General features: G+C 36.5%; 1 protein-coding gene across 1 annotated transcript in view; it reads right to left on the reverse strand.

Annotated features, from left to right (window-relative positions):
* mta2 (metastasis associated 1 family, member 2) overlaps positions 1–26,782 on the reverse strand; it is a 53,665-nt gene that overhangs the window by 20,542 nt on the left and 6,341 nt on the right. Inside the window, exons 2-5 of the mRNA XM_079464946.1 lie at positions 17,322–17,389; positions 14,220–14,313; positions 13,008–13,125; positions 12,419–12,482 (exon numbers count right to left, since the gene is read on the reverse strand). Of these exons, the coding sequence (XP_079321072.1) occupies positions 12,419–12,482; positions 13,008–13,125; positions 14,220–14,313; positions 17,322–17,389 (344 nt within the window). The remainder of the gene's footprint in view (positions 1–12,418; positions 12,483–13,007; positions 13,126–14,219; positions 14,314–17,321; positions 17,390–26,782) is intronic.

Raw genomic sequence — 26,782 nt, forward strand, 5'->3', positions numbered from 1 at the left:
TTTAAAACATTTTTGTCAGTACTGTCTCCAGATGCAACATACTTCATACAAATTTCATGCAAATCTGATAACGTTTTTGAAAAAGTAGTCGAAAAAGTAAGTTTAGCATATGATTCAATATGGCAGACAAGAAGTATGGTGGAATATGACAAAACATATACATATTCATAGTCTCAGAATTGGACCTTGATGAACCTTACCAAGTTTGCCATTGCGTATGTAAAATACTGCATTTTCCGCATGAGGGATCAAGAAATCATCGTTTTCAAAGGTTATAAGCAAAAATAGCAATTTGTTATATCAATGGACCACAAGGTAGAGCTGTCCCGAAACTGTGTTTGTTACCTCAGGTTATAACTGTGATGACATACTAAGTTTCTTGTCGATACATGAAAGTTTAGAGAAGATATAGCATCATTTCAATTTTGGCGTGCCCGCCGTCAAATTCACAGACACACTACATGAGAATTGATTAGACGATCAAACATTTTGTGACTGAGGTCACAAGGTCATTATGATTTCAATATAAAAAGGGTGTGACCAAATTGTAAGTTGGTGAAAGTGGGTAAGTGTACCAGTTGGAGTTTTCTTAATAGGCCTGCAGGGCAACCACCTAATAGTGAATTACAATAATCTAGTCTTGTTATAAAGGCATGAATTAGCTTCTCTGCATCTGATGGTGATATGACGTAGCTTAGATATATTTTTAAGATGGACAAACGCAATTTCACAGGTGTTAGCAACCTGGTTCTGAAGTGACAAAGTACTATCAAATAAAACTAAAAAATTTCACCGGTTATATGGAAGATCCGTCAATAGTTAAGCAGTATTCTTGGTTGTTACGAATGCCGGTTTTCAGTCCAATAAGTGGAATTGCTGTGTTTCATGAGGCTTCGAGGAAATATAAAGTTGCTTATCATCAGCATAACAGTGAAAGCTAACTCTGTGTCGCTTTATTATATCTCCTAGAGGTAGCATGTATAATGTGAAGAGCATAGGCCCTAAGACTGAGCCCTGTGGTACACCATACTGGACTTGCGATTTGCATGACACCATTGTTTTTGCTACATGTTGAAAACGGTTGGATAAATAAGATCTAAGCCATTTCAAAGCTATTCCATTAATGCCAACATAATTTTCGAGTCTATGTAGGAGCGTGCTGTGGTCAATGGTGTCGAATGCAGCATAGTTATAATTTTTTCTCTAATATCTTGGATTTTAAGATAAATGTGAGTTTTGTCCAGAACAAAATTAACTTAAACTCAGAGCGAACAAAATAGAGCAGACTGCACATAATAATACGTAATAATATAAAGAACAACACATAAACATTCGAGTCAGTATATTATCATGTTTATTTGACATGAAACTCACTCGCTTCTCCACTATCGTTGCGGATGTGCTGCAGATACACTGACAAAGACGTGTTTTAAAAGTTTGAGTTCATTGAAGTGCTTTGTATTTTGCTTGATTAAAGTAATTTCAAACTTTACAACAGCATTTAGAAGCAGACAATGCCTTTCTGTGATGTCAGCTTCAGTTCACTTAAAACTTTTGCATTCAAGCTCGATTTAGTTAATAGTTTTTTACTTTTCTAATCATTTACGAATATAAATTACTTCTTATGTCTTATTTTCATAGCCCATTCAAGTGTCATTCATTACGTTACTGGATTAGAGGATTAGATTGGATTAGAGTCTCCATATTTGCCATGGTAAAAGTTCAGGATGTTCTATGGGCGAAGAAGAAGATGCAGAATAATAATAGAAAAACTAACGGAAGCGAAAGGTGTCTACACCACTTTGTGGTTTGACCCCTAATTACCAAATTAACATTTATCGCTGCAAACAGTCAAACACAGTTTATGTTTACATTCACAAGATATGCTGGTGTTCGGTAATATGGTACACCAAGGTAGTGAAAATGTGTTTATGCGGGAACGTCAAATCACAGAGAAGAAAATGTGCCTTATCTTTTCCTTTGACCGGACTAAATAACGCACACGCAGTCGTCCACTGATGTAAACAGCCTCACGTGGAGAAGAATGGGGAACGTGGAGCACTGCAGGCGTAAGGTGTAATTTGACAACAAACAGTTTAAGAGTCAGCTTGGTCCGCTAGCTATGATAAAGTTTGCATCTCGTAATATGAAAAATAAAATGGCAGTATGTCAGAATTACATTTCTGATTTGAAGTTTAAGATGAAACGAAATATTTAATGTTTTCAACTTGCAAAGTGGGCATCTTTAGCCTAATCAACACCATTATGTGTTCACTTACTAAAATCTAGTATGGAGTAAAATATGTTCTATTCAATTCCATATCAATAAGCTGTACTTTATTTCTTATTATTGGTAGAAGAATGGGGAACGTGGAGCACTGCAGGCGTAAGGTGTAATTTGACAACAAACAGTTTAAGAGTCAGCTTGGTCCGCTAGCTATGATAAAGTTTGCATCTCGTAATATGAAAAATAAAATGGCAGTATGTCAGAATTACATTTCTGATTTGAAGTTTAAGATGAAACGAAATATTTAATGTTTTCAACTTGCAAAGTGGGCATCTTTAGCCTAATCAACACCATTATGTGTTCACTTACTAAAATCTAGTATGGAGTAAAATATGTTCTATTCAATTCCATATCAATAAGCTGTACTTTATTTCTTATTATTGGTTGGTATTTGATACCGTTTTTAAACTTGTTTCATAACACTAACATTGGCTTATGTTTTCTACTTATTTTTGTAATGCATTACTGGGATACTACCATATATCGTAATAAACACTTCATCAATTACAGCCGCATAAAAATTTACTACCGGCACAATCCTACACAAGACCATTGTATACTACTGCGTGTCATTACTCATGCTAATTTTGCGATCTGAAAATGATCTTCCAATCATGAAATAAATTTTAATCCAGCAGTTTAAAAAATGTTAAAGGGGTCATACTGGATGGTTAAAATGAATATTATTGTGTGTATTTGGTGTAGTACAGTGTGTTTACACGGATTACAGTTAAAAAAAATATTAGTTTTTTACATATCGTTCATTACTGTTGTTCCTCTGTTCCCTGCCTTTCTGAAACGTCACGATTTTTAGCAAAGCTCATCGTTGTGAAAAGCGCTGTGTGCTCTGATTGGCCAGTGCATTGTGATATTCCGAATACCTCAAGCATGTGGCGGAAAAGTAACGCCCCATACCATATTCGGAACATCAGCCTTCAAAGCATATTGACAGCTGATAACGTCACAGGTACAGAGTTCAAGCCCAAATATGATCCAGAAAATGCATTCGACCAAGCAGATTAATCAAGTTTGCTAGCGCAACTTTGTCAGCAGAGCGTAATACATCGGTAAGGTTTTCATTTTTAAGACGATTAGGTCTAACAATTAGCCAACTATAGCTAACTTCTGGAGATGCCTTTTTCTGCCAGTCTAAAGCGACTGCATATGCACGATAGTTATAAGAACACACTATTATTATTACACTGTCCTTATACGAGCAAACTGTTGAACGGTCTGATTGTTTTTAAAAAGTTCCAAAACCACAGTTTAATACGTGCCTAGTCACGGGTAAGCTTTTATAGTATATAATAAAAATCTTGATTTAAGGAGAATCTCCTTTCCACCACAGTGCAAACACAATGAAGTTCAATATAAAAAATTATAATAATTATATTATAATTATAACTTAACATATCAATAAGTAAAAGAAACAGTAAACATTTTGATCGTGCAATAGCGCGCTTAGGCCAATGAGGGCAGAACCTTTAATATATTATTTGTTTTCAAAGTTTACAACTGTTTTTGATTTTAAACTCAAAAGATTACCATGCGGGATCATTTTACACTACACTTTGCTACTTGTGCGTCAGAGAAACCATATACAGATCACATTGTTGATGCAGGAGTGGTCCGTTTGCAACAACTACTTCAATATGCCTATGAAGAACATAACGCAGCGTAGCCTCCTCGTTAGCGTGTCTATCTCCTAAGCCAGTGTGGACCGGTTGTCGCTTCGAGGCACTCTTGATACAAAGCCACAACAGTAGCCTACACCCTTTCTTTCAGCCGATACCTAAGGGCGAAAGTGACATGATATCACTATTATTATTATTATTAATGCACACAAACAGGAGAATGGCACAACATTTTTTATGTTTATTTAATACAATCAGTTTCACCAGGGATTAACTGCTGAACATTTGGCCGTACACACCTCGCAATGTTTTACCAGTTTTTGACTATTCTGATGTTTTACTGGACATTGTAGTTGGCAGAGCAGCGGCGCTGCTCAAACGCTTTAAGACGTGTGCAAATGTGGGAAGCGAGCTGGCACAATCGTTTAGCTCCAACAGCGCGGCTTTAGAACTGCGCTGCCAAGCATCCATTTGCCGAATCTCCGCTCTCTACCCAACAAAATGGATGAACTTCTTCTGCTCTTATGGAAAAATAAGGATTATTCAAACTCTGCTGCTCTTGTGTTTTAAGGAAACCTGGCTGAATGAAGCCATCCCGGACAGTTTGTTACATTTGCCGGGCTTCTAGCTGTTTAGGGGGATTGCGAAACACAATCAACAGGAAAATCGAGTGGTGGAGCAGCTTTAGGACTCTCTGACCACTGCCTGGTTCATCTTTTCCCAACATACAGACCTAAACTTAAATCTGCTAATCCAGTAGTAAGGACTGTAAAGAGATGGACCAACAAAGCAGAGCGGGCCTTAAAAGCATGCTTCGACTGCACCGATTGGAGTATTTTTTAAGCTGCTGCCACCGAGGGTCGAGCTCACAGAGACTGTAACATAATTCATCAGCGTCTGTGAGGACATGTGCATTCCTGCCAGGACATATTTAACATATAACAACCATGCAAAACCATGGTAACCACCAAAACTCAAACAGCTTCGCCAGGCCAAAGAGGATGCCTATAGGAGTGGAGACAAAATATTGTACAATCAGAATAAGAACACACTGACAAAGGAAATTAAGAGTGGCTAAGAACAGCTACACTTAAAAGCTGGAAAATCAATGTAGTGAGGTAGGTGGGACAAGAGCCGGGAGTCGAGGCCGGTGCGTGAGTAATAACGAGCGACAGCTGTACGTGCATCTGTCTCGTATCACGGAGGAGATCGGGAGCATAAAAGGACGAGCGACTGGACCGCCAGTGAGAGAGGACCAGGACTGAAATGTATGTTTTTTTTTATTGTGTTAGTATGGCCAGCAGTCGACCGTATGAGAGCTGCCGATTTTTACTTGGTTCACCGGTTCGCGCCTCCTTCCTTCCTTCCTTCCTTTTATAGATCTGTGTTACAATCAGTTTTCAGCAAACAACCCTGTCTGTGTGGAAAGACCTGAAAGACATTACATACCACAAGACACCCTCCCCCAGCACTGAGGCAAATCAACAGCTTGGTGATGACCTGAATGAGTTTAAGTTTAGATTTGAATCACCCGGTCTCACACCCCACACGGACTACCTCTCTACACAACCATCAACACCTCCAGGTACCCCCCTCTAGGAATCAAAAGAGAAGGAGGGCACCAGGCCCAGACAGTGTTTCACCAGCATGTCTGAAATCCTGTGTTGACCAGCTGGCATTCCTTTTTTCACAGTAATTAAACAAATCACTGGAACTGTGCAAAGTCCATTACTGCTTCAAAAGCTCCACCATTATTCCCATCCCAAAGAAATCCAAAATCACAGGACTTAATGATTACAGACCCGTTGCCTTAACATCTGTGGCTATGAAGTAATTTGAAACAGGTCTGAGGATGTAGTCAACATGGGACTGCTTTATACTCTACAACATGTGAAGAGGCCAGGAAATTATGCAAGGATACTGCTTGTGGACTTCAGTTAAGTCTAAAACACCATCATCCCACCACTCCTCCAGACCAAACTAAACCAGCTCTCTGTTCCTAGCTCTGTCTGTCAATGGATCACCAGCTTTCTGACAGACAGGCAACAGCTAGTTGGTAAATTCACGTCCACCAGCCATACCATCAGCACTGGTGCCCCCCAGGGATGTGTGCTCTCCCCACTGCTCTTCTCCATGTACATCAACAACTGCACCACTACTGACCCCTCTGTCAAGCTCCTGAAGTTCGCAGACAACACTACAGTTATTGGCCTCATCCAAGACAGTGACGAGTCTGCTGAGGTTGAGCAGCTAGCTGGCTGTTGCAGTCATACCAACCTGGAGATGATAGTGGACTGTAGGAGAAACACCCCGGCACTCCCCCACTCACCATCATGAACAGCACTGTGACCGAAGTAGAGTCATTCAATTTCCTTGGCACCACCATCTCACAGGACCTAAAGTGGGACATTCACATTGACTCTATTGTCAAAAAGGCCCAGAAGAGGCTGTACTTTCTTTGCCAGCTGAGGAAGTTCAACCTGCCACAGGAGCTGCCCTTACTGTTCTACTCAACTGTCTTTGAATCTGTCCTCTGCACTTCCATAACTCTCTAGTTCGGCTCAGCTGCAAAAGTGGACTGCTGAGCGAATCACTGGCACAACCCTCCCTAATCTACAAAAACTGTACTCATCCAGAGCGAGTTAAAGAACTCCCAAAATCACTCTGGACCCCTTACACCCTGCACACTTTCTCTTTGAACTGCTGCCGTCTGGTCGGCGCTACAGAGCACCAAAAAAGCCAGCCATGGGAAAAGTTTCGTCACTCAGGCGATCTACCTCACGAACATTAAAACGTTCTACTATGCAACAAAACACATACAATACACAACTATATATACTCATATTTATTATACATATGTTATTGATATAATATTCAGCTATCCACATCCCCTTGCATAACATGTATACAATACAGTATAATTTGTGTAAAGTTATCTTAAAGCAGATAATCTTGTTTTTTAAATACGTTTTTGTTAGCTGTGCCTTGTCACATATATTAACCTGTATGTGCACTGGAAGCTTCTGTCACTAAAAAAAATTCCTTATGTGTCCAAGCACACTTGGCAATAAAGCTCTTTCTGATTCTCGGAAAGAAAACGGCAAAAGACGAAAATGTAACATAACATTAATAATACGCAAAGACAGAGGCCTGTGTGAAGACGTGAACGAAAAAACATGCTATTTGCCAAAATATGCACTTTATAGACAGTTTGATCTGTATTTACCCTTTCCCCACCATTGTTATCTCGTTATTTAAAAATTAACTGTTCCTGCCAAAGACGAGTTATTAAGGCAATCTTTGTTTGTACTGTTGTACAGCAGGTGGCGCTGAAAAAGTACAGAAACTCTGAACCTAGAACGTTTATATTTGATCTGTTTTAAATGATTGTTCAGAGTCTTATCTGGGTGGAGTCTTTTACCAAAACATTTGAATTATCTCAGCTGTTTAATCAAAGTGATGTATTTTTGAAGAAACAATTGCGAGAGCTCCATCTCACATTGAGCCTTGCAATTCATTCAAGAACCAAATTAATTCAGCAGGTAGCAGTTTTAAAATGTATTTAAAATAAGATATTTATCTTGTCAGAAGCTACAAAACAAACCGTTTCTGATATTTTGGCTGATGAAGTGAAAAATAGTCACACAGAAAGAAACTGGCTAAAGTCCTAAGTTTCTTGCCTCGGACCACACTGACCTCATTTTTGCTTTGTAACGATCTGTTTTAACCATCTAATGGTAAAAAGGTTGTTTCTGAAACGAATGATAATAATCATGAGGCGAAAGAAAGGTTTCTTTAACGTTTATGTTACCCGCAGTTCTCATTACGTCCTGTTTAATGCATACATTTCACAACATGCATTAATTCGGTAAACTGGATCAATAGTTTCATTTTTATTGTTTTTATGTCTTGAAAGACCACGGTTTCAATTCATGAACAAGGTTTGTCTCTGAACGCGCACTTGCTGCGTCTGCCACATTTATGCCTAAACCTTTTAACTCTTGCCCATCTGCTGAGTGAGGCAATGATCTTGACGCAGCAACTCGCGCTGAGTGAAGATCTGAGAATAGACTGCCACTCAGCAGTAAACAAGAGTCAACACACATTAAAGAAGTACCGCCCTGGAGACGGAGAAAGGCTCACTTAGGTTGAGAACACACTGTATATAGGCCAGTACTTGACAAAGTCACTTTGTGAAGAAACTAGGGCTTGGAAAGTTGATGTGTTATTATCGCATTAATTAATTATAATAAATAAGTTAAATTATTCTAGTAAATAATATCTAATAAATGCAGTCTCCCAGTCGTTTATTTTGCATATTTCGCAATTAAATAAATGCTTTGCTGAAAAGATGTCATTAATCTAGATTTAAATTGGGCGAGTGTGTCTGATCCTCGAATAGTGTCGGGAAGGCTATTCCAGAGTTTAGGTGCTACGTATGAGAAAGCTTGACCCCTTTTGGTGGATTTAGTTATTCTAGGTGTTATCAAAAGTCCTGAGTTTTGATATCTTAGAGGGCGTGATGGGTTGTAGTGTGATAGAAGCTCTGTTAGGTAGGTAGGGGCTAAACCGTTTAAGGTTTATAAGTGATTAAGAGAACTTTAATATACCGTCAATACGATACTTAATAGGTAGCCAGTGAAGGGTTGATAACATTGGGGTTATGTGATCGTATTTTCTGGACCTGGTAAGAACTCTGGCAGCTGCATTTTGAACTAAATGTAGTTTGTTTATTGATGATGCAGGCATGCCAAAATAGTGCATTACAGTAGTCATGTCTTGAGGTCACAAATGCATGAATAAGCTTCTCTGCGTTAGCAACACATAGAATAATTTGTAATTTGGCAACATTTCTAAGGTGGGAAAAGGCTGTTTTTGTGACATTTGAGATGTGATTTTGAAATGACAGGTTGCAGTCTAATATAACGCCTAGATCTTTTACTGTATTTGTTGGAGTAACAGTACTTCAACTTGCAGGTTATAATCCAAAATATTCGGTTTACGTGTCATTGGTCCGATAAGTAATATTTCTGTTTTATTAGAATTTAAAAGAAGGAAATTACAGGTTATCCAATGTTTTATATCTTCAATGCACTCTGCCAATTTGGATAGCTGGGAGGAATCATCTGGTCTTGATGAGATATATAGCTGAGTATCATCTGCATAGCAATGGAAGCTAATTCCATGTTTTTTAATAATGTTTCCAATGGAAATATGGAGAATAGCAAGGGTCCTAGAACCGATCCCTGAGGTAATCAATAATTTACTTGCGTTAGATTTGATGATTCCCCATTTAAATGGACTAATTGATGTCTGTCTGATAAGTAAGATCTGAACCATTGTAGTGCCTATCCCTCAATACTGGTATAATTGTGCAAGCGATCTAGAAGTATGTTATGGTCTACTCTACAGTATAGAACGCAGCACTAAGGTCAATCAGGACTAGGAGTGAGATGTTACCTTTATCTGATGCTATAAGCAGGTCGTTTGTAATTTTAACAAGCGCAGTTTTAGTGCTATGTTGCTGTCTAAAGCCAAAATTAAATTTTTCGTGTAGGTCATTATTTTGTAAGAAAGAGCATAACTGAGTGGACACTACTTTTTCTAGTATTTTTGACAGGTAAGGGAAATGAAATCGGTCTATAGTTTCCTAGTTCGCTGGGGTCCAAGTTTGGTTTCTTGATAAGAAGCTTAATGACAAACATCTTGTGTCCTGGGACATGGCCTAGATTAATTGACGAGTTGATAATGTTATAAATGGGCTCAATTGCAGCGGGTAGTAACTTGTTTAATAATTTAGTTGGTATGGGGTCTAATAAGCAAGTTGTAGGTTTAGATGTTGCAATAAGTTCAATTAAATCCTCCTGTTTTATAGGTAAAAAAACACTGGAACCTTTCTTTTGGGGCGATGATTGGTACTAATTCATAGGACAGACTTGGAGGTTGAGTTTTTACTATTTTGTCTATTATGTCTTCGATTTTCTCTGTAAAAATTTTCATGAATTCATTGCTACCAAGCTGCGGTGGAAAAACCAGGTCAGGTGATGTGTGTTTATTTGTTAATTTAGCAACTGTACTAAATAAAAACCATGGATTGTTTTTGGTGGTTTCTATTATGTTACGGAGGTGCTTAGCCTTTGCTGCTTTTAGTGCCTTTTTATAACAGTTTCCATGCAATTCCAATACCTCTAATAGGGTTTATTTCCATTTGCGCTCCAGTTTACGTGTTTCTCTTTTGTGCTATGGAACCATGGTACCATGTTTTTCTCAATCTTTTTTTACTTCATAGTCACAGCTTCTAATGTATTAGAGAAAATAGTGCCCAATTACTGGTCATGTTAACAAGCGATTCTGTATTATTGGTATGGTTATTAAAGGAGTCTGGCAAGCTATTTGCGAAACTATCTTTAGTAGTCGGGGTTATTCTACCCTGTCGATTACGAGTTAAACGGCCGATTCCTGCAGTGCGCAGTGTATATGTTATAAGATAGTCAGCTGTGGCCTGGTGGTTAGAGTGTTGGGCTTGTGATCAGAAGGTTGCCGGTTTGAATCTCAGAGCCAGCAGGTCATGAGTGAAGTGCCCTTGAGCAAAGCACCTTACCCCTGATTGCTCTGTAGTAATGTGCCACTGTAAAAAAAAAACTACTTGTAAGTCGCTTTGGATAAAAGCGTCTGCCAAATGAATAAATGTAAATAGTGATCGGTTACATTGTCGCTTTGAGGTATAATATCTATATTGGTTAGATCGGCTCTGTGAGATATAATCAAGTCTAGTGTATGATTAAATCGATGAGTGGGTCCTTTGATGTGTTGTATTACTCCAAGAGAGTGTGGTAGTTCTGTAAACGCCACTGCTAGTGCATCGTTAGCGCTATCTACATGGATATACAAATTTCTGACAATTAGAACTTATTCAACGTTAACTTATTCACTTAAAATGATTTAATATATGCTCCGTTCTCTTACAGTAAAAAAAAGTCTCTAAAGATTGTTGCGACACCACCACGTGGCTCATGCATATAACAGTAGCTTGGTGGGGTACACTCATTTAGACCGAAAAAAAATCTCCTACGAACGGCAGAGTTGATAGAACAAACCACACTATTTTGTCTCCCCTCCTTCAGTCATGCGTTTATCTATCAGTGTATTTGCCCCACAAAGACGTAATATGGGCGGGTGTAAGAGGCTTTATTAATGCTTTTAATGAAAATCAATATCCTGCAGAATACAAAATTAAGGTACAAAACAGCAACGATAACAATTTGTGTTGCATGTATTGTATGCAGTGTGAGGCTAATGCAGAAAACATGTTTTAACATGTGCGCCTAGAGATTTAGATCTCAAGAGTTCTCTTTCACTTTTTCTTACTCTGAAAATAATAATTACATTGAAATTACATCAAATACCCATATTAGCAAGTGTCCATGTAAAAGTAGTCAGTTTCATAAAAGCTGGGAAACAAAACAGACGTGTCACAGTATATTCGATCCAAATATCTGTATAGAGCGCTCTTAAAGGGGCAGCAGCATAATAAAGATCTGTTAATAATTTTCATCATACAACAAAGGCTGGGCCCAAAACAGTTACTCATATTAAAGTAATTGTATTCTCCTCATATCAATTGTAAAGATATAGAAAAAAGTAGCATGCATTAATTTTGTTGTTTAAAGACGTGCTTTAAATACACTCTAAATAAAGTATACTTTACAATTTGTGTTGAAAGAGTTTTGAAAGAGACTTTAAGTATAAGCTTTAAAATCAATTATCATTATAAATTATTTTCTATATCAAACTAGACAGAACGTTAATGCTCTGGCAGTGGCAGATAGCTTTGGTTTTATTTTTTATTTGATTACATTAATGATAAGTTGATATTTACAAGAAATATTTTAAGTTAAAATTGTTAATGCTACTATGTAAAGGAAATATGGTTGTAAAAAAAGCACATTTTTTGTTGTCGTTATAAAAGAACAACAGCATAATAAACATTTCAGTTTCTTATGTTTATCAAACAACATAAAACAAAAATACACTCACAGCTCCTAACCGATTATCTCTTGTAACTTTAATAAGGTTTAATCCACATTTAATTTATACAGTCAAGACTATGAAGTTTTCTTTTACATTATTACTTACCGATTGGTTGTCTTTGACCGTGTTTGAAATTTCTGTGGGTTGGGCTAATAGTTTTCTGGTTTTATAACCTTATTTATTAAGAAACCATGTATCAACATGTGTTGGCTAGACGAGGTACACAACAATGTAAAGAGGATTTTTTGCCATTATACTGTTTTACCATTTCTTCTTTTAATTGTACAAACAACCATATTTGCAAAAATTAAATTATATTCTTCCATAAGGTGTTACACGACCAGAAGTAAGGATGCACACACTGGAGTCCTATTGTAGTTTAATACCATTATTTCAATGTTTTATCTCTTAAAAATCATTTTTTCGTAAATGGAGTGCTCATGAACAACTGCAGGTGGACACTTACCTCTCTTTCTAGGTAACCAGTTAAAACGTCGGTTTCATTCAAAAGAGTGACATTGCATTTGCCTCTGTAGAAAAACAAAACATGTAATAAATGTAATTTCAAACACGTTATAATAAACGAATAACAATAAAATAAATGAAATATATACATATATCACACAACCAGTCATAAGTCGCACAAGTATATTTGTAGCAATAGTTCATAATAATTTTAGATTTCGCTTTTATGCCAAAAATCATTAGGATATTAAGTTTACATCATGTTCCATTAAGATATTTTGTAAGTTTCTTAACGTAAATATATAAAAGTTCCCTTGATTAGTAATATGCCTGGTTAAGGACATGATTTGAACAACTTTAAAGGCATTAAGATTGCACCCTCAGATTCCAGATTTTCAAATAGTTATCTCGGCCAAATATTGTCCTATTTGTCCTAACAAACCATACATCAATGGAAAGCTTATTTATACAGTGATGTATAAATCCAAATTTTTACAAAATGGACCCTTATGGCTGGTTTTGTGATACAGGGTCACATAAAGAGGATACATTATTTCCTTAAGTAAGACTGAGAGATGCTCAAGCTTTACCGTATGTGTGTGGCTGGGAGAGACTCAAACTGTCGAGACAAAAAAAGTTCTCTGTGCTTGAGCTGGTGTTTTTGCTGTTCAGAGATTGACGGTTGCTTAGACTCTTCTTCAAAGTCCCCTAAAACACATACAGACATCGATAATCTGTCCTTAACTTAAACTAAATTAGTTCTCGTTTGAACCATCTTCCTCTTAAAACCCAGATATGCATTGAACAGTTAAGATATCGTTCATGGTTCAATGACATTTCACCCCAAACTAGTCATTTGAGAAAACCATCATTAGATCTGATGACTTGAGATGTTAAATTGACGACTGGAAACCATTGTGATGCAAGTGAACTAAAATAAAAATTTGCAAGATGCCTTGTTTAATGAAGACTTTTAACATGCATGTGAATTCAAACCTTAACATGCATGTGAATTTAAACCAAAAGTAAGTACAAATGACCATGACAGGTGAGCATCCTTGGGATGACTTTATCACAGGATGTGACTGGACTCCACCCCTGCACAGAGCCTAAGGAAACCCTGTCATTGAGGGTGGGACTTGAGACCACACCCTTTTCAGTAACTCCTGCAATCACAGGGACCATGCCCCCTCTCCCCTTGGCCAATGCGTCCTTGCCGGCTTTGCTGGGAAACCCTGTGCAACAAACCTAGGGCCCCCATCCCCCACTGAACAGCAACCCCTTAACGCAAGTACGCATTAAAAATGTCACAAGATGTCTTTTACCGACACATGCAAAAGCAGACGTGCACTCAAAACACATGTATGACATTTCCATCATACACACAGTCGCCACCATTTACTCACAAACGTTTAATACAACTTTCACTTCTTGACAAAGACACAAACCAGCCAGTATAAACAGTGTTAACCCATTGAGTGCTACAATTTCGGTCCCATGAAAGCTCTTTTGTTCTGAGAGCACAAGGCAAATGGCAGCACAGAGGAGCTCAGGGGGGGGGGTGTATTGGTAGAAAAAAGGGCAGAAGATAGAGACGAGAGATGGTCATGTAAATGCAAGCCCCGAGAGTGCTGAAGAGTGTAGCTCATAGTGATGAGCACAGTATACAGTTCTGTTTCAATGCAATGACATCATCAACCTAAACATGGCCTGTCCCGGCACTGACACATCTAGGTAAACACGAACTTAAATGCCACACATAAAATAATGTTGTAATGTAGGGTATTATATGAAACACTTACTTGCATTGCTATCAGCCAAAGTGTTCAGGTTGGCTGATATATCTCTCCGCCTAAAGAGACAGACCACCTTGGCTTCTACATTTCCATTGGCCGTCTACAGAAAGAAACATTTCATCAAAATAAAAATACTGCTAAAAACATTAAGATGTAATCGAAAGTTTAATCACTTCTCATTAATCAACCCAGAGCTTAAAATAACTCATGACATATGTAAATGTTCTGAATAAATCCATGCACACACTTGTGCTTGAACACAGACTTTACTTCTATTAGTTTTAGCTGTCCTGCTGAGCCTGAAGCCATTCAAAATGAGGTTATATGAAAGTGTGTAATCCTTGCTCATGCCTGTAAAGGCCTTCTCAGGCATGTGTCAAACACATTTTTCCTGTGTCAAGTGATGATATAGGATAAACCAGGGGTCTCCAACCTTTTTGTAAGTGAGTGCAACCTGAAGAAAAAAAAGATTATCCAGAGAACAACTTGTTGGAAATCATGAGAAAATACTTTCAAACATTAAACTGTTTGAGTATTATTTTTTGTTATACAAACAACAGTAACAGTAAATTTCACCTTTGTTATTCAATCATAACTATTCACAGAATAGCGTATTAAATTATTGATTAAATTATTATTTGTTTGTGTTTTAATGGTTATACGAAATTGTTAGAAACAGTTTACATAACGAAATTGAATAAGATAATCAAATGTATAATAACACTGCATAAACTAGACTTTAAATTAAATCTACATTAATCCTACCTTCACTTTAAGAGCTAATACGGATCCAGCATACTGCTACACATTTGTTTTGAACTGTTTACATTTATTAAAGCAGGAGACCTGTCTCGCCAAAGCGCCATTCACATTGTTTAACAAATATTACATGATATTCGTTCAAAATCTTCTTGAATGTAAATTACAACGTCACCCTGGACTGCAAGATACATTTGTCTGTTTGGTAATACTGCACGTTAGTACAGAAAAACTGAGGTTCAATTCTATCACATAAACCAACTTATATGGACAAATAAATCATAATACAGTCAATATAAGCATACATTGTTTTTAATAGAAATGAACATATGAAATAATTTTTGGTTAACGTTTTCAATCGGGCATAGTTGTCTGGTATAGTTATCCACAAGGACTTGAACACGAACGCACGCGATTGACAGCACTAAAATTCTGATAAAATAATGTTAAACAAAATAAATAGTTTATGTTTAATTTCCCTATACGTGTTCGATTAATCACAGTGAAAGTGGAAATTAACTATCCAGTCAAGTTAACATTATTTATTAAATACAGGGTTCTTACACCTTTTAAAAGTCAAATTCCAGCACTTTTCCAGTAATTTAAATGTTTGTTTTCATGCTTTAAAAAAGATCCTAAAATGACATTCCCAACTTAAATTGTTGACTGTTTTGTACATTTTAAATGCTTCCCAAAAGTTAACTATCATTTGCAAGAGCTTGCAGTGTCTGGATTTTATTTTAAACAAGTATTTTTTGCTAGTTTCAGTCCAATGCAGTTATTAATATTACAAAAACATGTATTTGTTTATGATAAGAAAACACTGAAAGGGAACGAATGTGTGTGTTTTTCTACATTACCTGTCGGTGGGTCCTTAACTGAATAGATTTAGAGCCCGTGGTTGGCAAGATTTATAAAGTGTGCAGGGCAAACAGGGGTCAAAATAAAAAGTATTGTTTTCAAGTTTAATTTCTTCGGTCATATATTGCCAAATAAGGTAGTCTACTTTTTGTAAAAAAATATATATATAAAATAATATATTGCCTAATTTTATCAGGAGTTTTTTTCAGAGAGGCCTAATCCTAGAAATAAACTGAGTGCGCTGAATGTTTGTTACTTGTGACTTATATTTGAAAGAATATGGATTTTTATTTGTATATATACATAGAAGGCCAGCACTGATTGTGGAATTTGTTTTAACCATAAATTGTATTTCGTTTCAATCCTCCCATGTTGTCTGTTCCATATGAATTATTCATATAATTCATATGGAGGCAAAAGCCTCAAAGTCCGTCAGATGACTTTTTGTTTAAACACATATTTTTTTCAGGCTCCTCCATTTAAATTCCACTTTTTAATTCCAACAAAACTAGATATTTCAGAATGGGCGGAGTGTGGTATTTTGGGGTTGGGGTCTTTTAAGTGAAAACCTATTTAACAAATAATGTTAACTTGACTGGATGGTTAATTTCCACTTTAATCAAACGAAAAGAGTAAGATTAATCGCAATTAAAATGTTAATCTGTTGACAGCCCTAATTTTAAAATCATGTTTTGTCTTGCATAGAAAAATTGGAGAAGCCTCTGTCATGTGCCACCATCGCAAATAGCCAAAATTATGTAAGTGTCTACACAAATATATCCGTAGGCGCTGCTGATAATCCGCGGGTCGGGCGGGAAAGGTAATACAAAAGTACATTCTGATTAATTGCGGGTGGATAAGATCAGTCCTTAGTTATGCAAAGATTAACTACATTCTCTAAAATATTAATGTGTTTTAAATGCATTTTTCATCAGGCAGACAGGCACTAATTTGCAGACTCTCGGACAGTAAAAAATAAATGTTCATCACAAGAGGGGGGATTCATTCTTAAAGCAGAAATGGAGGCAAACAGATCCGAGAAAAAGGGAGAATTTGATGTTATACATAAATACTTATGTTAATGTGCTTTTTTATTTTTTATAAATTTGCAAAGATTTCAAACACAATTCTTTCACATTGTCATCATGGGGTATTGTTTGTTGAATTTTGAGGAAAATAATGAATTGAATCCATTTTGGAATAAGGCTGTAACATGACAAAATGTGGGAAAAGTTTAGCGCTGTGATTACACCGTATGCCCTTTAAATGGTACGTTTACCCTATAAACTCATGCAACTGATGGTATAGACTAAAAAACGAATTACAGGCAGTTCATCTAAGCATCAACATCAATGACATATCAGATTCATTCTTTCATGTGATATGGCAGAATGGCCAATGAGAATAGGGAAAAATAACATGCATTCAAAAATCCATACACATACAATTTTGTTTAGTATCATCCTATAATGGATGTTCCAAACTCACCTTGTTGAGTTCCTCTATTCGGCGGATCAGATACGGGTTACTTGAAGAGTTTTCAAAATACACATAATCTGTTGAAGACAAACAAGTCATTGATAAGAGACAGAGCACTGAGCTTCTTTTCTAAACATGAAGGTAATATTATGCACAAATAATTCCAAATAAGTAAGCCATCACAAATCATTTAGGTGAGTTTGAATACATTTTTGAGCATTTCTTAAAATTGTAAAGTTCTAGAGAAACAAAATATAGTAAAAGTGCGTTATTTTATACACAATATAAAGGGGTGTTTGTATTATAACTTCATCTTTAATGCTAATTGTAACAATTCATAAGTTTAACATGGCATGACACAGTGGTGGTGCCAGGATCTTTGGGACCAAATTACAAATGGTTTCATGTTTTACAAAATCTTCATAGATGTTAGAGGAGAAACCTGCAGTTAGATTTTTTGCCATAAAAAGGTAATGTATATGTATTTTTTGTGTATGGTTTTCTATTCAAATATAAAAAATTATTGGTCTTGTGATAATAGATTTCTGTAGTATAGTTTCTTTTTAATTAGGGCTGTGAAGCGATTAAAACTTTTAATCTAATTAATTACACAATTTTGCGATTAATTTATCGAATTAATCGTAACTTAATCATACATCACATTTGGGGCCAAAATATAATTTATAGCCATAATATGACAATACAGAAAGTAGCTTCAGATGTTCAGAAGCGGAGTTATTATAATTAAAGACCAAAACCGTTTGGTTACTAACATGTTTTTCACGTTGACCTCAGACACATAAACACATTAAAGTGTTTTTATTGTTCATGTTGTTCAAATTTCATGATAATAATGGGAAATGCACACATCATTAACAAATGGTTTTCACTTAATCGAATAAATAGACATTGAATTAATAAATATTTATTTCTTTACTTAATGTTGACATTATTAATGTCAACATTAAGTTCATTCATATAATAAAAAAATCTTTATTCTAGTCTCTTTAAATTCTCATTTTTATAATCAATTTCTATACATGTAATATACAACATTTTCAATTAGGGTCTAGTTTGCAAAACTGTGGGAATGGATGGTGAAAGCGTGAGCACATGAAAGTCACCTGTCTGAAAGTCATGAATAACCAGTGGACGATAACGATAACTTAGTTTATTCTTAACTTGCACACGCTAGTGTCCCGTTAGTAAAATATATGTAGATGACCTGCTGCTGATGCTTTCGTTTTCATTCCTATACATCTTCTCTCTAAATCTGACGGCAAAGGCTAGATGCTCTATCTTAAGGCTGAAGGTGCACTCGTTTCCGGGATGTACAGCATATATTTAGCTAGTTTGCTCAGACTTTTATATTAAATGTTTTCTTTATATTTCTTTTAAAAAACGACTAAACTAATAGTAATTACAAGGCAATAATTGTTTTAACAATAAAAAAGTAAAATTGTACAAATCAAATACTAGCTGCTTTTTTTACATCCGTTTGTGCACTGTTGTTTTGTATAGTATTAAAAAAAAACTAAATCCAACCTCTAACTGTAAACAACATAAATTAAAAGCAGACCAATTTAGTGTCTATAGTTAAGCAACAGAAGCACGTTTCTCTTTATGAACAAAAGTTGTTCAGCTTTCTGACTGGAGAGACGGATCCTCTTCTCATCAAAAACATGAGATGCCGCACTGAAATATCTCCCACTGTCTGTGCTGGTGGTTGGGGCAGATAAGTACCTGCGTGCAGTCCACGCAAGCAAAGAAAAGCGATCTTTGTCGTGCACCAGCAACACAACCAACTCGGTTACTTCACAAACACATTCATGTTTTACTCCAGCACTGTGTATGTTTTAACATTGAATAATTTAGCAGAGGTGATATTTAACAAAGAATAATTAAGATGACACTGTGGAGCAAAGAGTGAGCAAGGAAGGAGCGTGGAGTAAACGAGAACCGGAAAATGAAGAGACCAGAGCAGAGACGGATTGGAGTGAGTATATATTTTTTATGATCACAAAGCGGAAATTGATGCCACTTCTCTCCGCTCACATACTCCGTTCGGAACTCAAACAGACGTAGAGGACTTCCGACACGGACAAAAGGGGGTTTCCCGACCAGCGGAATGCGATAACAAACAAACAGTTGGTAACCCTGGGACAAATGCTAGTCGCCTTGTTAGAGCGCCCGTCTCCAATGCCGGACCGATCGCCGGTTTGAAGCCTGCTCGTCATAGATTTGAGTAAGGAAGGAACAGTGGCAAACTCGGAAAAGGATTTTAGAGTTTGAGACAAGTGGACTTTTGGACTCGCTCCTGAAGACAAATCTGTGTCAGGAATGCCGTAACTGTCATATTTGAACTTGAACAGTTACAAAACTTGCATTTTTTCCCAAAATTTATACTTGTATTACATTAAGTGGTTTCTGTAATACCGCTGTGGCTTGAAAGTATGATTCGTGCAATGACAATTGACTGTATAAAAGGTAATGACTAATATATTTTAAGAAATGGAATCGGACACTTTCTCTCGTGCCCAGCCCACTCCCCCACTCTTCTTCTCACAGCATTTATGCCCATTTTAGTTGCATCAAAAAGACAGTGAGGTACACTCTAGCTGGGAAGGATTCATGACCATTTAAGGTGTCACAGCACCAGATATAATTTTATAACAACTATCAAATATTATTGTATTTATACATTCACAGTAATTAAAAAAATAACATGTTTTGTAAAAAAATAGCTGTTGACATTATCATCTAAAAGAGTCCAATGGCTCCACTGCTTCACCTGACCAATTTTTGTTCTACCGTAAAGCCTTACATTTACATTTAGGCATTTGGACTTACATTGTATTATCCTATACATTTATACATAGTTATCTGCAATCCCCTGGGATCCAACCCACAACCTTGCGTTGTTAACGCAATGTTTTGGACTGGTGAGCTGTGGATGTTCTTGCTTTATTATCTCGTCTCTGCTCAGCCATGTTCTTATACCGTGCTGCAAGGGACAAATCAAAATGGAGGTCCCTCTCCAAGTTCATGAGCTTCATCAATCAGGGAGACAATAAGAGAGGAGTCTGGGCTGCATCATGGATCAATAATTTCCCTCAAGGAGAATCAGTGTACCATCTGCTCTGCAGTAATTTGCTGTTAAGTTAGAACTAGTGTTTGGTGATAAGGTCCATAGCCTGATCATTATAAATCGCCTTTATGTGAGATTGTCAATATGTGATAGTATCAATGGGCGAGGCAATTTACGCATTTATCTACAGTATGACAAGCTGGATTTGTGCACAAAAGAAAAACAAGCGGCTTTGCTTTATTAGCAAACATTGCTAGAAAATAAAGTGTATGACAGTGCAGTTCAGTACAGCTGGCAACATTTTACATCACACCGCAACCTTTTAAATCGCAATGAAAGTAGAATATTACTGTAAATCAGTGTCATTCATTGACACCCGTGTGCGCATTTACCTACTAGCGTGAGCATATAGTAACAAATCCCATGCCACATGTGCATTACAAGCTCTCACATGCGTGAAATATTAATTTGCAACATTCATTGGCAAACAAGCCAACTATCATTAAAGCAATCTGACTATCGTCGATACAGAATATGATAGTATCATCTATCAGACAACTCTTATTAGCACACAGCATATAGTGTTCAGAGACATCTAATGAAATGGGTGTGAATTGGTTGCGATTATCACATCAACGATTCAATTCGAATTCAAGTTCATCACAATGAGTTGCATCATCGAATTTAAATATAACTGCACAATGCTGTATCCCTATTTTTGTTTTTAAACTCCTCACACACAAATATGTTAATACAACATTTTAAAGTGCATTTTCTGGGGGTTTTTAAAGCAAAATGAAAGGCCTTGTAGTGTGTGAACGAGTGTCCTTAATACACAATAAAATCATCGTAAGAACATAACACATGTAAATATAACGTCAAATAAAACTTAACGAGCATTAACCTGTCTTTCAATCTTGCTGTGAACGGATTTGGAATGATCCAGCGCTGTCTCAAGTTATCAACCAATAAAGGACGTTAAACTGCGCTCCAACGCGGTTAGTTTCGTTTGAAACGTCTCTTATATCAAATCGTTCGTCCTCGGGCTCAAGAAATCCATCACAGCAAAGTAGTGTGATCATGTTGTATGCACGTACACTGGTCAATGATGACCTGGATCGTGCGCGTCCATGGGAGCGAGAAACATCAGTGACGCACCCGAGTGACCCGCGCAGTTTACTTTTGGCGCTTTACTACTGCATGTTACTGTTAGGTTTAGTACAACTCGGCTCGGTTCGGTACAGCTCACCTCACTCGGCCTCAGTTTGCTTTTCCACAGTCGTTTAGAAACTCTTCAAAGTGGGTGGGAATAATAAAATCTTCGTCATAGTTGCGCTGCCTCTACTGCGGTAACATCATTGTGATTTACATTTATTCATTTGGCAGACGCTTTTATCCAAAGCGACTTACAAGTAGTTTTCTTACAGTGGCACATTACTGCAGAGCAATCAGGGGTAAGGTGCCTTACTCAAGGGCACTTCAGTCAGCTCTAACCACTAGGCCACATCTGACCCAGCATTTAACATTGCGCTAAGGGTCTCAATCTCTATATCACTCTCACAAAGCATATAACGAAATGCCAATATTACATATTAAAATGCGTATTCATGTGTTGCAAATCCAATGATGCTGGTAATTATTCTCTCTGCACAATCAGTGATCTGAGTGTAAACATGTCATATTTTGTTATTAGTTCAGTACACTTGGAACCTCAACCGAGGTGGTACTAATAAAGCATCAGGTACTAGCTACAATACCTAGTGGAAAACCTCCCAAAAGTGAGCTGTAGTGCGCCTTACCGTGCAGTACTATGCAGTGGAAAAGCACCGTATCACACAAGGCCTGCACAGATGCTGGTCGCGTTCTACTCGTCTTTACTCATAAAATTAAAACTAGATGCAATTCCAAATTTGCAGGTCGCACATGTGCGAGTACTTGTAAAAAATGTTAGCACACAGAATAAAGTGTTCAGAGACATCTAATTTTAGGGATGCTCAAATTGACCATTTAACTTTAAACCGATTGTAAAATCTTTGACCGGTTAATTCTATCCGTTAAATAAACATAGCTTTTGAATCGTTTAAGTAAATTAATATTTTTTAGTAATACAAATAATTTTAATAATACGTTTTTAATAACTATTAAATGGTATGGTGAAAGAAAAAGATTTTAATTAGGCGTTAACTCACGAAGAGTGCAGACTAATCAGGTGTAAATGCCCTCCGAAACGTTTTCCGATCACGCAAGTCACTTGACGAAACTGGACAAGTGTAATTCATCTGATTTGTGAGGCCACATTTGTCAGGGCTTTACTCCTCCAAACGGAGTGCACTTATAGCCTTGCTCAAGCGGACACATTTATGCCCTCTTTGGATATTAATCCTGGCTGGTGGAAAGCAAATGAAATGTGCTTCACGAGACGTTATATCTGCATTCCCGGGACATCCGTGCTATCTGAAATGGTGTTTTCTGCCGCAGGTCTAAATGTCAACATGCTCCAGCCTGAGACGCAGCATGCATTTTTATTTAATTCCTATCTATTATTAAAATCGGTTAACGGTTAATGTTTGGATAACAAGGGTCTGTTCTCGGTTAGGGAAATTAACTGAAATGGTGTGAATTGTCTGCGATAATCACCTCAACGATTCAATTTGATATTCTGATGCATCATCAAATTTAAATATAACTGCACAAGTAAGTCTGTCTCCTTTAACAATCTGTCTACACCACAGGAGAACGTCCCATTTAGTCACAGTCTGGAACCCTGGAGCCTGTCGCAGATATATCAGCATCGGTGTACATGCCAAAAAAAAGCCACCGATGTAAAACATTTTTACAGAAAACATATGACTGTAATGATAAAATGCTTGTAAATGGTGTAATTACATAGTTTGTCCAGCAGATTGCGCTACACTGTTTGCTACCAGGGAACAGCCGATCTCCGCATACAAGGAAACACGCACTAGTCAGACAGGATCAAATTTGCCAGCTGAAGTCCCAAAGGTTTGGATTAATCACGATAAAAAGGTACAATGCACTCTCTATGTATCGCCCAAAACACATTGGGTCTCATTCACTAAGCTGGCATACGCACAATTGTGTGCGTGAAACCTGCGTAGGAACGCTTTCACTAACAAATCATATATAAATCCCGCGTAGATGTATATTTAATTTTAAAATGATTTCATCATATACAGTGAAAGAATAAGAAAAGCTGCGATAGACTATAGCTCCAGCTGCGAGGTTTCTCTGAATAACCGTGCTTTACAGCCGGCAAACGAGAACTTTGCAAACTGCTCTTCTGTACATAAGGTGTTTTATTGTGAATGGACTGAATTTGAGGACTGCACACTTGGGATTACTTGCGAGAGCGCGTCTGTAGACAGCTTTGACTTAAGTGGCGACAGGTGGTAAAGGTTAGGCGGAAAGCCCTAATATGGAGATGGACTGTGTGTGTTTTATGCAAATTACAAAATTTGTGCATACGGCCGCTCATTTAGAATTCTCCATATTCACCAACATTAGGATGAGGTTTCATGTGCGTATGCAAGTGTTGTGAATTAGGCATTAAGTTTTCGTGGCAGGTTCAAATGTGCGTACAAATACGAAAAATCTACGCAATTATAAGTGAATGAGACCCATTGTCTTAACTGTTAGTTACTAACTAGTCTGTGAAATAACTTGCTGTAAAATGACTCCATAAGATTCTCTTTCAATGTACGTCCAATATCTTATAGTGTAGCTTCTCCATTACTTTAAGAAAGTTTTCAAAACACCCATCCTATTAAGTTTAAAATATAAATCATATGTAATGAAAATAATAAATAATACAATGATAATTGTATTGTATTACATTGTTTTAAACGTCTCTATTTATTTAAAACTTAAAAATTAGTCAATAACACATCTGGATCACTGACATAAAAATATAGTATACTTTAGTATTTACTATAGTATATTGTAGTATATTACAGCTGTCGAATATTATGGTAACTATCACACTCTATTAACATATACTACCATATTCTGTATCTATCTATGATAAATTCATACACTTTATAAATTCTGTAGTATACTTTAATATTAACTAAAGTTAAAAAACTGTACTGTTTCTAGGAAATTTACTACACAGTTTGCTATAATTAATATTACACTTAAAATGTTTTATATTGTAAAAAGTAGTTTCAAAGAAGCTGCTACTTTTTTAAAGTAACTTGTATCGTAGCTAACTACTTTTTCAGATGGGTAGCTGAGCTGTAACTTAACTACTTTTATTAATGAGTAGCTTATCTAACTAAATTTCGAAGTAGCTTCCCCAACACTGTAAATTTCCTGAAACGTTCTTTTACTTTACAACAGTAAATATTAAAGTATAGAACAAAGTGTATAAATTAACTATAGCTAGTCCTACAGAATAATACTGTAGTATGTTAATATAGTGTGATAGTTACCATAATATTCTACAGCTGTAATATACTACAATCTGCTACAGGAAATACTGAAGTATACAACAGTATTTTTATGTGATGTGATACACCTGAGTATGTGTTATTATCTAATGTTTTAATTTAAGAAGTTTAAAACTATGTAATACAATAACAGTATAATTGTATTGTTTATTTATTGTTTTAATCATATATGATTAATATTTAATACTAAATAGGATGTAGGTGTCAAATTTAAATAAGATGAGACAATTCTGTAGCGGTAACTTAACCCTGTGGTGACAGTTTGTTCATTCTTATAAAAAAATATGAATATTCAGATAACATTTTTTAATTCGACTATTTGTGCACATCCCTAGGACAAACACATATCTATAAAAAAACTCTATGATTGAATGCATAAAAGCGTCACGTCTTGTGTGTTTGTCCATTTGGTCGTTTGTGTGTGACATTAATCGATGGCGCACCGCTAATTTACTTAGTTTTAGTCTATTTTGCAATAGAAACTCGTTTCCCGGCTGCATGGACTTCATATAGCCCGTTTCTCTAGCCCTATGATTTTCGTAATGGGGATGCGGAATCCTGCTATTTAAATCTGTCATCTGCCGGTTCTGTGTATATGAGAGAACTGTGTATATGCTGAATGCATTTCACAGACTGTCATTTGTAACTGCAGTTGCGGCATTACACCACAGTGGAAGCACAGTTTCGTTATCAGCACAATTGGGCGCTTAAAAAAAAAAGAGTTGCAGAACAAGAGCTAGCTGTGTTTCAAGGGTGTTTCTTTGCCTGCAGTACATTTAATTTCTTGACATTTCTTAAATTAACATGACGTACATCATTGTAATCTTTAGCTGTGCAGTTGGATCGTTGAATCAGTGTATACTGTACACAGTGAGTTTGCCATAATTAACGCTCATTGCATTCAGAACAACTCGCACACAGATGACTCATCTGAACCGATTAATTTGAACTATTTTCACTCACTAGCAAATATAAGAGATCATTGAATCATCAAGTGAACAACAGAGAATGCAAGATGTGAATGAGCTTTGCTCATTTAGTAAGACTGTCCTCCTCTTCTGTGTGCGCATGCACTCTTCCTATGAGCTCCAGCCTCCATGTTTTTGTTACTTCCATTTATAATCAAAGAAGCATTCATAATACAGCAACACATTGTCGAGAAAGGGCAAACATTACTATATTGTGATTTTTTATGATGATTTTTTTTTTTTTGATGATTTTTTTATAAATCAGGATTTTAGCAGCAGTTAAAGTGACTGCTGGTGGCATTCAGTTGTAAAATATAGTATAATGAGACAGATCAAATAGCAGAAGAAATACAGATATCAAGTGCTTACACTAACACAATGCAAACATGTCATAAACAAGGTAATTAGTTCACGACGTCACCAGCGCCACAAGTCTGTAAAAATCCTGTGGGAAACACTGAATAACATCTCATGTTTAATCCAACCAGCTGTAACTTTAAGTGCTGCTAAAATCCTGATTTTTAAACGCGACATCGTCCACTTAATTTGTTCATTTGTAGGGCTGATAAAAATTTATAAAAATTATCGTGATCAGTCGCGTTAGCAGCAGTTTTCGTGTGATTAAAATGTATAGTGCAGAGCTTGACATTAAGCATTGTCATGTGATTGTCATTTTTTATCTTCAGACAAGTAATATTTGTACTCGGACAAGTGAATGACAAATTTACTTGTCTGAAGATAAAAAATTATATATTTAATTTGAAGTGTCAATATAACAATCGTGATTGGTCAAGTTTTCTTATTAGTGTTTTACCTAGTGTCCACTGCAGCCACCTTAATGTGTGTACATTTCTTACATTTATTCTTTATGCAGACGCTTTTATCCAAAAGCAAAAAAAATACAAAGAGTTCAGGAACAATAAGCGATATGTCATACAGGAGCTA

The sequence above is a fragment of the Barbatula barbatula genome (genome assembly GCF_947034865.1).
Source record: "Barbatula barbatula genome assembly, chromosome: 1".
In the NCBI taxonomy this organism is placed as follows: domain Eukaryota; kingdom Metazoa; phylum Chordata; class Actinopteri; order Cypriniformes; family Nemacheilidae; genus Barbatula; species Barbatula barbatula.